The sequence below is a fragment of the Lissotriton helveticus genome, chromosome 7 (assembly GCF_964261635.1).
Source record: "Lissotriton helveticus chromosome 7, aLisHel1.1, whole genome shotgun sequence".
Classification (NCBI taxonomy): domain Eukaryota; kingdom Metazoa; phylum Chordata; class Amphibia; order Caudata; family Salamandridae; genus Lissotriton; species Lissotriton helveticus.
In genome coordinates, this window is record NC_136068.1 from 153,665,180 (window position 1) to 153,681,755 (window position 16,576).

General features: G+C 41.8%; 1 protein-coding gene across 1 annotated transcript in view; it reads right to left on the reverse strand.

The window, feature by feature from the left end:
- Positions 1-16,576, reverse strand: part of ZNF831 (zinc finger protein 831) — a 485,428-nt gene that overhangs the window by 312,305 nt on the left and 156,547 nt on the right. The window contains exon 4 of the mRNA XM_078651829.1: positions 5,698-5,852. Coding sequence (XP_078507955.1) covers positions 5,698-5,852 — 155 coding nt within the window. The remainder of the gene's footprint in view (positions 1-5,697; positions 5,853-16,576) is intronic.

Consider the following 16,576-nt stretch of genomic DNA (forward strand, 5'->3'; position numbering starts at 1 on the left):
TCTTGTTTTTCCAAAGTATCTTTAAAGGGTTGAATCCATTCAATACTTTTCATTTCCAGCCAACGTGTTTCATCCCTCTGGGACTTATTCAAGGCAATAGTATTGGTAATGTCACATTTATTCCTCCATAATCGTATTGCAACACAAATTGAAAATTTGTTCAATTTCATCAGAATTGCTTTAAGAGACTTACATGTACATTGCGTGTTGCCCCAAACGTATGTACACGGTGTCTCACCCCTCTGATGCTCCAGACAGCATGTATATTACCCTCTCTGGAAGCCAGGGTTAAATTAAAAATAATCTGCATAATATACAAGGTTACCCATACTGGCTCCCTTTTATTTAAATGATCATCTACAAATCCCTGAAAGTCAGGGGGTGAAAAGAAATAACGCTCCCACAACTCTGGAAATACCCGAAGAAGAAAAGGCGTATTCTCGACCAAACCTTTGCATCTTTGGCATGCACATGATGGGACTCCAGCTCAGAACATATACAACTAATCTCAAACCCCTCTTAAAGAAATAACCTAAATTGTGCCTCTTCGGCACCTATCTTGCAATTAAATTCCCCACTATTTTGTAATACTATGTATGTTCTCCTTTCCTATAAAGCTGATATTTATTTACTGTTGAACTAGTTCACCGTACAGCTCCCCAATGCCCCAGCTAGATCTGTGCTATGAAAAGACAATAACAACTATCTAAATACATTAGTAGGTAAACAAAATAAATAAATAAATAAATAACTTTCATGGGCTACCTCAAGAATTAAAGAATGATGAAGAAAGAATCCAGATTTAAGACAGCCACCTTTGTCAGACGCTCTCTGATGTAGCTGCAACAGGCAATCGGTCCTGAGATTTATAGGAAGATGGCCCTTCCTTCTCTTCACTAAGGCCAGAGCACACCACAATTATCTTGACTGGGTTTATGCAGGACACCTGAGGGGACTCCTATTTCAGAAACCTGTAGACATTTATTACAACTTCTTCAAAAATAAATGTTGCTTTGTGAGGTACTGTGATTGTGAGGTACTGTGATTTGTTACTAAGGGTGGATAGGTGTGGACAACCCCTGGGAGCTCTGTGATTAGCTGTTCTTGCCTCCCAAAACCATCAACTTTGTGTGTTGAGAAGTAAGGTGTGAAAATGCCTTACACGTGAATACTTTCCCACCCATATTTTCTGCGACGTCGGATATAGCTTTGACTTGTTTCAGCTCTTAGAGCCAGATTCATCAAACCAAAATCCGCTCGCAAAGGGCCAGATTCTGAGAATCTGGCCCTTTGCTAGCGGTATTTTTGCATTTGGGATGCATCATCCCAAATGCAAAAATCGCAATTTTACAAATCACTACATTGCGATTATTTGCATTTAAGGAATCTCAATTTGAGATTCCTTAAATGCAATGCATGAACTATTTCAAAATTGCGAATTCGCAATCTGGGGCCGCTATTTACCGCGAAGTCTAACTACGTGGTAAATAGCAAAAACTTTGAAAAATGCACTTTAGTGCATTTTTCTAAGTTGTATGTTACACACACACATGTCCTTGGGACATGTGTGTGCGAAACACCAGTGTACATTACCATTTCAGGGGTGCAACGGGTGTCCTTTGGACACCCTGGCACCCTTGAAATTGCTTCCTTATTTGCGATTGGCTAATTTCTAATTGCAAATAAGGAATGACTCCCCATTCATTTAGGCCCATAGGAATGAATGGGAAAGCCATTCCTTATTTGCGATTAGCAATTAGCGAATCGCAAATAAGGAAGCAGTAGAAATCGCTAAAAATATTGCGATTTCTACATGCATCCCGTTTTGCAAGTCTTTAATAGCGAATCCTTAAAATTCGCTATTAAGGACTCGCAAAACATGACTTTCATGAATCTGGGGGTTATTCCCTTATAATTTGCTGTAGTATGGCAGCTATAAGCGAATGTGGGTGTCTGAACACCCATTAGGGTTAGACTATTCCATTCCTTTCATTCCCTGCACTAGGATTTTCCTTTTGTAGCTCTAGCCCATGTGTGTCTACTTGGGTTGTACCATCTTTACCCTCAGGTATGCAAGTCCCAAATGGTATGCTCCAGTAGTCTGATCTGGGAAAAAAGCACTGTGAATTTACGTTCCCATTATTCCTTATCAAATTTATTTACACAAGGAGTGATATGAATTCCTGATGGGTGCTATTGTACCAACTCCCTCCTTCTATTTCTCTTGATATTCTTGAGAATCACAAGCTTGCTAGAACAAGTGTCAACACCGCATTTGGGACCAATTTAAGCTCCCCTTATCATCCAGTGATCCACTCTAACTTGCAATCAGAGCCCCTCCAGGCGGTATTATCCCTCTACTCACTCTCCCCCAAACTGAAGACTGGAAAACACACATACCACCTATCTCCATTTCAAAGATGTCTGGGACCATTTTAATGCTTCTACATCTGCTCAACCCACCTTATGCCTGATTGGCAAAGACTTTGTTAGATGGTTGTTTTCCCAGAATCCTCTTACATTCACAATTATGGTGCCTGTTTCTCAGAGTCCTCTCACATTCACATTTATGGTGCCTGTTTCTCAGAGTCCTCTTACATTCACAATTATGGTGCCTGTTTCTCAGACTCCTCTCACATTCACAATTATGGTGCCTGTTTTGCCTAATCCTTTCGCAATCATAATTTCTATCCTAAAGATTCTGCCCAGTCTGATGCCTAGAGCCCTATAAAAAATGTAGCTCATCCATCTAGGCCCTCATCCAAACTCAACCCATCATTCAGTTAATCAAAACACTAAGGGGCTCATTAGGATCGCGGACGGACTTGAGTCCGTCCGCGACCCCAGAGTAGGAGGGAACGTCCGCATGGGCAGCGGCGTTCCCTCCGTGAAGATTAGGATGTGACCGCCAGGGTGGCGGTCACATCCTCTATCTTTAACATTGCGGCGGGTGCAGCTTCAAGCTGCACCCGCCGCAATGTTAAAAATGCATACATTGCATTTGTATGCAGAAAGCGGCAGGCACCGCGCGGTGCTTGCCGATTTCTGCATACAAATGCAGGGGGGTACCATGGGTACCCCCCATGTGCACCCCCCACCCCCCCTTCACCCAGGGGGCCCGCAACGGGCCCCCGAAGTAAAAATCCGTCTGCTTTTCCACGGCGGAAAAGCCGCTGTGGAAAAGCATCTCTTTTACACTATCCTAATATGGCTGGCGGTGTCGGATAGGCACCGCCAGCCATGTTACAGCTTTTCCGCCGCGGTTGTAAGTCAACCGCGGCGGAAAAGCGGCGGACTGAAACCAGGACCCACCAGCCATCCTAATGTGGCGGTGGGTCTCTGGTGGGTCGGCAGAGGATTTTCCGCATCCTCCGGGCCGGCGGTGGCTTCCGCCGGCCCGGAGGATGCGGAAAATCCTCCATCCTAATGAGCCCCTAAATTAATCATTCAGTAAATCATCATTCTAACTGTTTATAACTATTTATTCATCCAACCAAAACGTAACATCGCCATCCAACAAAGCCATTCATCCAACCAACCAAAAACCAATCTAAAACCTGTCTGTTACCCACCACATCCCACTCCGTATCCAACTTGCCAATTCAGCCATCCAAAGCCCATCCGAAGCACCCTTCTATCCGTCTATCCAGTTCTGAGTCAAAGGCATGGATTCTGTTTTTTTGTCCTTAAGAAGGTCTGAATAATGTTTCCATCTCAAAATTGATCCACTGCCACCCAAAGATTGTATACCTATGATATTCGGGCACACACAAGCATGATGCAAATTCGAAGATGGACAGCACTGACCAGTTTAATGAGTTAGGATCCAGATTCAGGAACTACATCTTGTAGCACGTAAAGTAGTAGTACTTACTACAAAATGCAAGTCACAAACCCGCAGGTTGAAATCTTCACCTCAATCTCTGCTATCATTTCTATAGGGAATTCTCTGCACATGTAAGTTTACTACTAAGCAATAAATGTGGGAGGAGCCAGGTAGTTGTAGTGGAAAAATGGGGAATATCTACTACAAAATGGGAGGGATAAGGAGGCGGTTTAGGGAGATGTAAGGAGAGTTTAGGAAGGGGCATACTAATAAAAATACACCTGCAAAAGAGTAAGACCACTGCTATTCATAAACTACTCTTCTAAAGTCACTACTGCCCTGAAGAGGACAAAAAGTATTAAATGTAGACTAGTCCAGTCTTGAACGAACTCTAGCACCACACAAGACCATTCACGGATACTGCAACACACTCCTATAGAACATAATAGAGGTTGGGACTTAATATAATACCCCATAGGAAATAATGTAAAAATTATTATGTTATTTCGACTTTTAAATCATGTGTGTGTACATATATTTATTTAGTCTGCAAAATAAATAACATCTTTTATTAGTTTAGAAAATATAAGTTAACTTATTTCAAAAATAGAACTGTAACATTAAAAATTAAAATGTAATTTGCATTTATTAAATACATCTGTTAAGTCTACACTTTGGAGTACGTTTGTCACTTGAAATGGTGAAAACACCAAAAGTAGTAAATTTACTCCAAACTCTAAAAGTTAATGTACATTTTCCTTTGTGAATAAGCCCTTGGTCGTATAACACAGGCTCCCGCTTAGTATTCACTTCATGGCCATCTCACAATCAGATATGTGGTGAAAGCGCTCCTTTTCTCACCTAGTTCACCCTATGCTTTTTTCAGCCACAAAATAATTATTTGTGACTCGCTTCATGCTTGTACAGTTTGCATGACTCAATCTTTCATATGCTTGTTGGTTTATTAATACATTTATATTGGCTTTCAGAATTCAACAGGTGTTTGTCACTAACAGGCACATGCATCAAAGCCTTTTGCGATCGCAAACGGTGCGAATCGCAAAAATTGGCCGTTTGAGATCGCAAAATTAGCTTTTGGGATGCATCAAAGGTGAAGGCCCTCACAATTTGAGAATTCGCAAATATTTGCGAGTTCTCGAATTGCGATTGCATTTAAGGAATCACATTTTGTGATTCCTTAAATGCAATGCATGAAAGTTTTAAAATTAGCGATTTCGCAATTTGGGGGAGCAAATTACCATGAAGTTGAACTTCATGGTAATTTGCGAAAACTTTGAAAAATGCACTTTTGTGCTTTTTTCAAAGTTTCATGGTACGCACACACATGCCCTTAGGACATGTGTGTGCGCAACATATGTGCATGGATCAATTTCAGGGGTGTAACAGGGTGTCCTTTTGACACCCTGGCTCCCTTGAAATTGCATTCTCAATTTGCGGTTCTCTAATTGAGAATCGCAAATTGCGAATTTCTTCCCATTCATTCCTATGGGCCTCTAGGCCCATAGGAATGAATGGGGAGGGATTCCTTAATTGTGACTCGCAATTTGCGAGTCGCAATTAAGGAATGTTTAGAAATCGCACATTTTTCAGCGATTTCTTCATGCATAGGCTTTTGCGATTTCTTAATTGTGATTCCTTAAAAATCGCTATTAAGAAATTGCAAAAGCCAACAATGATGCATATGCCTGTAAGCTTCCATCAGCCAAGGCTGCTTTAAGCCAGTGATCCACATTGCATATTGTCGGAGTGGTCCGTCTTTGTATATCAAGATGGTACCCTGCAACAGCCTGACCTGAAAAATATGTTATGGAAAATAGAAACATACATGTAACTAACGTGGTTTCCATTACCGTGACACGAGGACTTCCTGCTCTTCCGAAGGCCATTATGCATCTTGGGAAGATGTTTTTTTCGCATGGCAGACATCTTGTGTGGGAGCAACAGCTTCTTATGCAGCCTGTTGGCTCTGAATCGAGTGTGTCCATGCAACTGGCCGCCTCTGCACCTGCATGCAAAAGATATATTGCAGACTCAGTGTATGCGTAGGAAATTGCCACAGATCCAAATCAAGCATGGCAGATAGAATATCATTTGTTGTCCTGCTTGCATCATAGACTACTTCTTACCCAGGTCACTGAGCCCAAAGTCAGATGCAACTTTAGGGCCTGATATGATGGTGCTTTTTGAACTCAAAAAAAGTGGGCAGTCAGACAAGAGGCAAGGAATTCTTGTTCATCATCAGTTTTAAATTGGAATATACCCAAATCCCTTGTTTTAGAGGTTTTTCCTATCAAGTGCCATTCTGTACTGGGTGCATAAATGATTAACACACTTTGTTGCCAACTCCACATCTCCTCTGGACTCTTCTTGGTCCCACTAAATGGTCCTTTTCCTCATCTCTTTCATAATTATTCTGGTGGGGGTATGGACTGTGTGTTAGCTAATGTTTTGGAAGGGGAAATTATAGTATTTTTTACCTGAAATTTTATTAAATAAAAGGCAACATTGACAAAATGCAAAGCTAAAATTTGCTTTATTTCTGCTGAATTCCCCAAACAAAAAAGTATTTGTTCCTTCCTTATTTGTAACCTTCTTCTTATTTTACTTTGTATGCCTTTTATAATATGAAATGCAGGAACTCCTGATGCAGGAAGTGACATCGGTTGAGGAGAGGAAATGCAGTATGCAGATCTTTCAAAGATGCAAACTGCACTTCTTGTCCTCTGAGTTCACTTCCTGTTTAGTAATTTGACGTCAACAAAATTCCACTACTTTCTGCAGGAGATGAACTAATATCGATACAAATTCTTTCTCCTCTGTTCTTATCTATTACCTTACTAGAGATTTTCTAGACTCTCGTTTACAGGCTTAATGGCTAGTTTGCCAATCGCCAAAAAATAGATTTACTATGTGGTACTCCCAGCAACTTTTTAAGAAAGGTATTTTGTACTACTTATAGTGAATTGCTTACGTTGTATGCATACATTTGGACGCTGTGTTTGGCTTGAGACAGTGACCTTGCGTTTCCATGTCTTAACTTGTACTGCAATTCTCTCTCAAGTACACTTTTCATCTATCTTAATGTAGACTTAATGGTAAGTGTCTTTTCTACAGAAGAGGAGGACCGAAGTACATTCTGCAAATCCAAACAACAGCAAAGTTTTAAAAGGAAAAGGTTACACTTTTAAATGTCCAAGAACAAGTTTACATACTTGATAGCCATGCCTTAACACGTCCAACAGACTACTAGACTTGGCATTTGTAACCCACTCCTACAAGCCCACACAGACTTTTGATTTCATCTTCTCACCAAAAGAGAGACACTGTGATATACTTTGTGATTCTTCTCCACCCTATAGACATGCATAGATTGAAATACAGTCCAGTTTCACCATCATATGCCAATGGTATGCCAGTACTTCCAAGCCTAAGGATAGTGGTAATGTGACTCCAACTGCTGTATATTTGTTAGTGGCACCACGACTACTACTACAACTACAACAGACCGTAGTAATATTAGTATTAGTCCAACTACTTGTAAAAGGAGCAATATCTTAAGTGCTGAAACTACTATTTATAATAGGAGTATTACTACTAATACTATACAATTTACTACAACTAATACCGCCACTCCCAATACTACTGCTATCATCGTTGTTCCTATTACTACTACACTGGGACTGGTAATTCTAGTGGGCGTAATTCACAGACCTTTTTACAGACCTTTAAGACTGTCTCAATCCTCACAATTCTGGAGCAATGGCATTGTGTAGAGTCTGGCAAAGTGTGAGGAACGGCGTGAAGCTGGGGTGGTCCTTCTGCCCAACGAAAATTGTGGTTTCATTGCGAGGTGAGGGAACCCACTTGACTACTGTCTCCGAAGCCTCAGCTGGCTGCAAAAACATTAGACCCTGTCCTGTTGGTCAATACACCCAAGGCAGTCTAGCCATAGAGACTGTCTCTCTGATCTGTTGAACGCAAAGCGATCCTCAATGATGTTTCCTCACTATGTCCAAGATGCGATGTGTGTCGAACATGGGAGAGAAAATTCAGAAGGTCTCACAAGCACTGTATGTTGGGGCAGTTGGTTTATTGTTTGGAACAAAATAAACTCCTGCTTTGGAAGTATGCGTTATGTAACAAAAACCTTCAGTGCCCTTCCTTCACATCAAAGTGGTTGGGCTCTATAAATAGAGTGGAAAGTCCTCTGTCAGGGTTTAACTTACTGTATAGATCTTCATTGTCAGGATTAAGCGGCAACTATTGTCAGAAAAATCTTTGTGAATCAAACCATTATTACTACAATGCTATTACTGCTACCACTACGAACCCTACAAGCATTTGAACCTCTGGGCCAAATTTTTGATACTACTACTGGCGCTAGCGCTGGTGCTACACCTGCTGGTATTATTACTGCAGCTATTACTACAGAGCAGACATCCCCAACCCTGGCTTTTCTCATCGTCAAACTCTCAGCCGCAGAGTGGATTTCAGCTAGGTATGCTGAGTGCTAAAACCAGGCCGGCATTCTCTGATGACTTTTCTAACCAGCATGTTCTCAAGTCTTGCATGTAGTAGGACTTCTACCTAAATGCTACACGTAGAACTATGATCTGTAGTACTGATCTCACTAGAATGTATATTTGTCATCAGGAACAGCACCAGGAGTGTCAGTACTATTGCTAGCACTGTGTGTGCTTATAGTAGTAATGGTGGGCAGTCCTATTAGTGCTCTTATTAGTGAAAGGAGTTATTTAGTGGTACTTGTAGTGTTAAATAGGCATTATTGCCCGCAGCTGCAGGCAATAACGATTGTTAATGACCATCTCCACAATTATGGGTCTGAGACACAGACAATTCCCATTATGAGAGGAGGTAATTTAAAAGACATTATTGCCCTGTAGGAAAGGGTAGCAAAGTTATAGGTACTTCCCTTTCGAACGAATACAGAGCGTCTCTTAAGTGCAAGAGGGGAAACAAACACCTCCATTCTCCTTCAGCGCTGGATTTGAACGCGCTACTAGTCAGGTGAGAACAGGGAACTGGACTTCTGCTGTGTTTGGGGCAGCGCCTGAACTGCTTAACGTGAGGGGCGGTTTTATTCCTTAAAAACGGCAAAGTACGATTGTTTTGGTTAATATACCTTTCAGAAGGGAAGCAAACTGTTGGGGGCGATTAGTAACAGGATTTTAGGAGGGGGGAGGTTCTAAACAAAAACCCTGGTTGACTGCACATTTGCATATATATTTTTTGCATTACGGAGGGGTGCTGATACTGTGTTTAGCACACCTGGGTAGACTCGCCCAATTGTAATGGGTTTGGGACATGAAAGTGTGTGTTAATTTCTATCGCACAGATAGACATATATATTTATTGTTTTGTAGAAAACTTCCTCATTAATGGGATGGATGGAACAGAAAATTCGGAGCAGATTATCAATACATAATTTGGAGGTATGTTTTCAGTATCAGTAATTTTAAGGGTACTGGTTACTGGCGCCTGGGAGTTGGATTAGTGAATTGGATCAGACAGGACCATTGACATTGAAGGAGGGGAGTGATGGGAGACTATTAATATATTCGACTTTGGGAGATGGAATTGAAGGGTTCTGGCTAACTGCAATTATAATGAATTTGTATTAGGACTTTTAAGACATATTTGAATGTGTTCTGATCAACTGTGATTATAATGAATTGTATTAAGATGGGCTGTGCAAGCATGATATGTTCTCACGAGGCAGTCATCGGCACCAGGTGCACAGTATAGAATTATTGTTATGTTGGTAAAAGGGAATTTTATACCCTTGGAACCAGGGAGGATTCAAAGATTGGATATAGGCAGGCATTACTGTTTAAGAATTGAGTTAAGGAAATAATTGTGGGGACACTGATGAGTTCTTGTTTTTGAAAAAGAGGAACACCAGTAATTTGTTATTTGAAGTATTGTGTTTTCTTTTAATTTACAGCCCTGATGATGTCCAAGTGTGGACGAAAAGTGTTAACTGATTGATTTGTTACTATATTGTGGGGATCTAACAATTTGAAAGTTTTTTAAATAAACCACACAGTTTGAAATTCATCAAAGACTGCCTATGAACCTTTTTTTTTCATGAAACCGTTACTTGAATAATAGATTTGTGAACATTGGGAATCGAGGCGCTCCTTTCAGGATAGGTTACGAATTCTTGTTGATTAGTGGCCCAGTGGCGGTGGGACCATTGAAAGTTGAGCGTGGATGAACTACCTAATTGCCTAACCAGTATTAAACACCAGTGCACCCACCTCCTAGCCCTCACCGCCTATCAAGTTGGATGAAAGAGTTTAATTTTGTGTCGCAGTGTGCTGTTGAATTTTATGGTATAATGTTGAATTTTATGTTGTGTTTTATGTGGTGTGTAGTGGAATTGTGTTGTGGAATTATGTGGTTTGGGGTGGAATTATGTGGTGTGGAATGGATTTGTGCGGAGTTGAATAGTGTGGCATGGAACTGGGTGGCATTGAGTGAAATTATGTTGAGTGGAATTATGTGGCATGATGTGGAGTGTATTTATGTGGATTGTAATTTGGCAAAGAGTGAATTTATGTGGGGTGTATTTATGTGGTATTGAATAGTGTGTAATTAGGTGGAATTGATTTATGTGGCGTTGAGAGGTAATATGTGGTGTGCAAGTGTAGATTGAGCACTGTTCCTCTGTGAATGCATGGGTGAGCATTGTGCCTGTATGACTGCACAGTGAACATTTTGCTTGTGTGAATGCATGGATGAACATTATGCCTGTGTTTGTGCAGAGGGAGGGCTGTGCCTGTGTGCATGCCTGGTGTGCATTGTGCCTGGTTAAGTGAAGGGTCAGAGATGTGCCTAGGTGAGTGTAGTGTGAGAGGCGTGCCTGTGAGTGCAGGATGAATGTCTCCTGTATTTGTCAGTGTTGGGTAAAAGTTGTTTTTACAAGGCTTACAATACACACACACACTTAAATGCTCAGAGGGCTGGCATGAAAACACAAATCCGATGTCATTACTCAGCCTAAATAACTGTGCACTTGGGAGAATGGTTACGTTCTCATTACCAATAAGAACAAAACACAGATGCAGTAAATTGTTTTTTTGGAACTAGGGTTTGACTCTGCTGGGGAAGCAGCCCTGCAGATCTGCAATAATTAGGCCGTGTTTTGCATTCATTAGCCTTTCGTCGCAGTGGCGTAGCAAGGTAAGGTGGTACTGGGGACGGAAAATTTCTTGTTACCCCCTGCTTGATAAAATAACAAAAATATGTGTTTAAAACACATATTTTTGCCATTTTATCCCCCCCCCCTTTGTGATGACACTTGTCACCCCCGGCTTGACAAAATTAGGCCTTGGCAGAGCACTACGCTACACTCGCGTAGTTTGTGAAGTTTACGCTACTTCGCACTACGCGATATACACGTAGCACAGTGCAAACACACGTAGCCTAGCATCGCGGTCATTTTTTGCTTGCTCGCGGTCCTCAACGTCAAGTTGGCGACTGCAAGCGAGCAAAATGAAATCCAGGCGAGTCTTTTTCTTCCTTTGCGATCAGCAACATCAAGTTGCCGATCGCGAGCGTGGAAAATAAACCTCCTGGCGAGATTCTCAACGCGGGGAAGTCAAGTTTCTCATTGCGAGTGGTCGCGTATGCTTGCGACCACTAGCGATGAGAAACTACAAGTCCGCGTTGAGAAAGCTGCCACTCGAGTAAAAATCTACTCGAGCGGCAGAAAACGACAGCTCGCACTGTGCAAGATGCCGTTTTCAATGATTGCACAGTGCGGACAAGCATCCAGCACTGTGCAATCATCACGAACAGCGCACTACGCATTTTGCGTAGTGCTACGCGTATCTCGAGTAGTGCGAAGTGCACTTCGCATAGCAACGCATAGCTCTACGACGTGAACTACACCCAGGGTTAGACAAAATGGCAAAAGTATGTTTAAAACACATATTTTTCCCATTTTGTCACCCCCCTCAGTGATTACACCCGGGGTGACCCGCACCCACCGCACCCCCCTTCCTATGCACTGTTTCGCCTCCCCACAGCTCACAACTCCCTGCACATGTTAGATTTCCCAGCCTGCCCCCATGATGCCCTTCCACAAGATACCAGGCGATAAGCCGATTCTGGGACTTGCCAGTAAACTTGGAACCATAGACCAACATGACATAAACCTCGCCCTGCCCATGTCTCTCGAGCCTGCCCGGGGTAGAATTCCACAGCAATAGTGCATAGACCAAAAATGATCTGTAATTATTAATCCTTCTGGTTTCTTAACCGCGCCGAATGCAAAGGGACCCCTGTCGCCATGACCATTATTGTCGTGTATTTCTATAGGTTCTGAATCAGTCCCCCTATTCCTGACCCTATTCTGGTTAAACTAACTATCAAGTTAACTAACAGTCAGCCCATGAGGCAAGAAAACCCCCATGATGCAGATACCGTTATCTGACGCAGTCACACTACGGCACAGGAACGTGTTATCTGATTAGGTCATAACGCTTGAGATCTAATTAGACAAGCGACATTCCTCCAGCCCCTGATAAGGCATACGACGTTCTCATAACAAATCAAACCTATGACAACCTGGAAAATCCGTGCGGCCATTGTTTTGATTTCACAGAGAACTTTTGCAAAAGAATGTGCTAACGAGCAAGTCGTATGACGTCTTTATTGACGTACCTATGTCCATCCTTACGTCAATCTCGGCACCTTTAAGGTATAAATATTGCCGACCTTGCCCTATGCAAACACACGCGTGGTGACAAGACGGAGCAGCCATACTTGCCGAAGCCGAGAGCAGAAGCAGACCCCGCAGGCAGCAGCCCCGCCTTCCTGACGCGCTGAGAGACGCGCTGCTATCTCAAACCGAGAGACCCAGCACCGGCGCTTCTGGGCAGCCCTCGCAGGCAGCCTGGAATATCGAGAGCAGAGAAAGAGATACCATTCCTCATCCATCCTAAATTCCAGGTACAGAACTGAATAACCCCTCACAGAGAATTCTTTAGTTATTCACTTGGCAAAAACAAACTTAACTTAAACTGTAACTTTCTATTCCCGCCCACGCATTAGACTTAGGTCAGGTACACGGGGTAGGCGTATTTAGAAACACCAGTTAAGTACGTTTAGTCAAATGTATATGTGTATGTAAATATATTTTAATCATTTTAAAACATCATATGGCTCAGAAACCATATCAATGTTTTTACAGTATTATTTTATACTATTGCTTCTAATGTATGCACTTTACTTAACTATAAGTATTGCAATAATATCGATCCATTTCTCTTGTACGAGAAAAGAGACTGATCAATAAATAACACCTTTTTATTGAACACGCCCGTCTCTTCCTTTTCTCTACATTCTGATGAGACTAAGAATGCACGTACTGACTGAGTAAAATAATTGCCTTGTGCTCACACGACTCTTGAGATTGACTCTTGATTAGGGGAGAGCAAAGTTGTCATGTTCTATGGTTGTCAGAAACTAAATCCCTTCTTGTCTAATCAGGGGAGTTAATTCCTTCCTTGAACATTCGAGAAAGTTTCTAGCGAACTCTGAGCTTAGCTGGCAAACCCAAAAATTAAGTCTAGTATCGACAGTAGTAGACCTAGTTAACGTCTGGTCTAGGCCTTTACTGCTGTAGGTACTATTCCAATGCGCAGAGCCTATTGGGAAAATAGGAGCTACACTACATGGCGCCCAACGTGTTTGGAAAGGGCGATAAAACTAACGTAAGACATTTAGAGTAACTCAGTCGTGCTTTCTCACTCAGACCCCTTTTCCCAAATACTCCAAAGACGTCTGGAGTGGGTGAAAGGTTATTATATCCTCCAAAACCTCGCAGGAGGGAACTCCTATGTATGGTTCTTGGTCTAGTCAACGTTGAAGGATAAAACAGTTCCAAAATATTGTGCATCTAATCTCTGTTTCCATAAGAAACCTGATCTGCAAACAAACATAATACCATCCTTTCTGTAAAATGGCAGAGAGTGATGATGAAAGAGAGGCAATTAGATTAGCTACTGAAATAGCAGATGCTGATGCTACCATGCAAACAGCAGACCTGGATATAATACTCATCCAGGTCGCCAAAAGGAGATCTATAACCTTAAAACTTATAGAAAATGGACTGACACCTAGAGGTGGCACAGTCATATTCGTAATTGAGGCACACGAATATCGGCAGACAGAGGTATACTATACATGGATACATTTTCCAGCAGCAAATGCTGTAACAAAGTACTTCCACTATTACAAAGTAGAGGAACCTCCTAATGAGTACACTCCTTTCGAGGAGGTGGAAGTACCACTCAAATTCCAAGAGCATTTGCTCTTATTTGATGGCGCCCTAAAACATAACAATCACATTACAAGGCTCGGTCCTTTAGGAAGACCAGGAGCAACGTGGCCGGTCCTAGCCGGATACACACCACATCCAGACATCGAAAGAATGCCTGCAGCAGAGCTGTTAATACAGCTAAAACAGCTACTAAAAATTCATAGACAATTAGTTCAGTATGTAATGCGGACTTCAACAATTCAGCCAGCGATTAAACTACCACAGCTGACCCCTCACCAGGGGAACACAAATAAAATTACACCACAGAACATCCAATCCTGCCTAGGTAAAGTTCCAGCTAAACGGGAACAAATACCATTCTGGTTGGCACAGAAAATTACCCAAATAGAGGCGGTGTTTCCTGACACCACCCCATTAGAAAAACACAGGATTCTGACTATATGTCTCCCAATGGGAATCGCACCACACATTGAGGACTGTGACACTTGGGGTACAGTCTTTGCTTCCATCTATACAAAAACGCACGGTGTTCCATCCATTTCGGTGATACCAGATGTGCTAAAACAAATTCAAGATGAATACGGTCCAGAACCTGCTTTAACTCTTGGTACGAAATTACTGAAAGACTTCAAGCAGGTTTCGGCTATATTACTAGCCAACATAAAAGGTGAAGCAGCAAACGTGGCGATCCGCCAGAGGTTAAAAGAGACAGATATAGCAGACCAACCAGCTGAAATTGCCAGAATCATAGAAAAATCCTATGAAGAACTAGGCAGAGATAGTCTAGGTGGAATACCAGTAAAACCGCAACTGACTACAAGTCCAGAAAAAATATTTTTTAACGATAATAATAATTCACCAAAAAAGAACTGGGATGGAAACAAACAATCCAATCCTAAAGAAAAGAAATTCCAGTCCAGAGGAAGGTCTCCTAGGCGAAGAGAGAAATCTCCAAACCCGAGACAAAGGTCACCCCAGAGTGAACCCTCTGGGAATAGATATAACCTTAGAAATAGGGATAAAATTAAAAAACCTGATAGATATCAAGACATTGATACACGTCCCTCTCAATCTTTTCAGAATTCCTCGCAGAAATCGGAAAGAAGAGGACGATCAGAAGAGCACGCCAAGTCCAAAGACAAGGAACCTGCTCAACTGAAAAAGAAATCACAATTTCCAAAAAAGAAGGTAGCTAGTATCAAGGTAGTTAACAATGCCGAGAATACTGAGGACACAACTGAAAAACGGAGAGTGGGCTCAGACAATGCTAGACAGCGCAGCAGAGGTGAGCATAGCTCGCAAAGTCCTTATGAATCATCTGGAGACAGTGGACACGAATGAATACCTTCAAGTGGAAACTGCAGATACCAGAGTTAGCAAGCCCCACAAAATATACGAGATAACATTACGTATAGAGGGAGATAAGACTAGGAAAATAAGGGGACTATTTTGGAATAACCTCTCCAAGGGTTATGACATCCTTCTAGCTGAAAAAGACTGGCCACCAGAGTTTGTCAGGGAGTGCCCTCATGGCGAAGAAGTAATTATGCCTGCCTTCTCGAATCAAATCCCGATTCATAAAAAATATACACTTGCTAGAAAGTGGGCAGTGGCCTTAGCACCTGCTTTATATAAAAATCATGTAGGATGGGATGAGGATTCTCCTCCTCACAAAATCCAGTTAAAATCACAACCAACTGCACAAAGGCAGTACCCAATTAAGCAAGAAGCTAAAAAACAAGTAAATGAAATACTAGATCAGCTAGAATACCAGGGGGTGATTGAAACTTGCACCTCACAGATGAACAATCCTTTGTTTCCGGTCTCCAAACCAGACAATTCATATCGCCTAGTTTTGGATTACCGACACCTTAACACATGTTGCAAAACTTTTGCAGTGCAAAACTCACACAGTGCTGCACTAATGAATAACATAGTGCGCAAAAAATACAAAACAACCTTGGACATCTCCAATGGATTCTTTTGTCAAAACATAGCACCAGAGAGCAGATATTTAACAGCTTTCTCAGTAAATGGCACTCAAAAACAATTCTGTCGGTTAGCCCAGGGGTACAAGAACAGCCCGGGGGTATTCTCAGCGAGAGTAACAGAATTACTACAACAATATGATGATGAAGCATTATCTTATGTCGATGACATTTACTTAACAGATGATGACTTGGAGACTCACTTGAAAAGAGTGAACACCATAATACTTGGTTTCGCTGCAGAGGGTTACAAATTCAACTTCAAAAAGTCCAGAATTGCCCATCTGACGGTCCTATTCTTAGGATATGAGCTATCAAGTGAAGGTAAAAGCCTGGCAGACAATTTCCTAGAGAAATGTGCCGTTATCCAAGCTCCTAAAACACTAAAAAACCTACAGTCAATTTTAGGCTTCCTAAATTTCGGAAGAA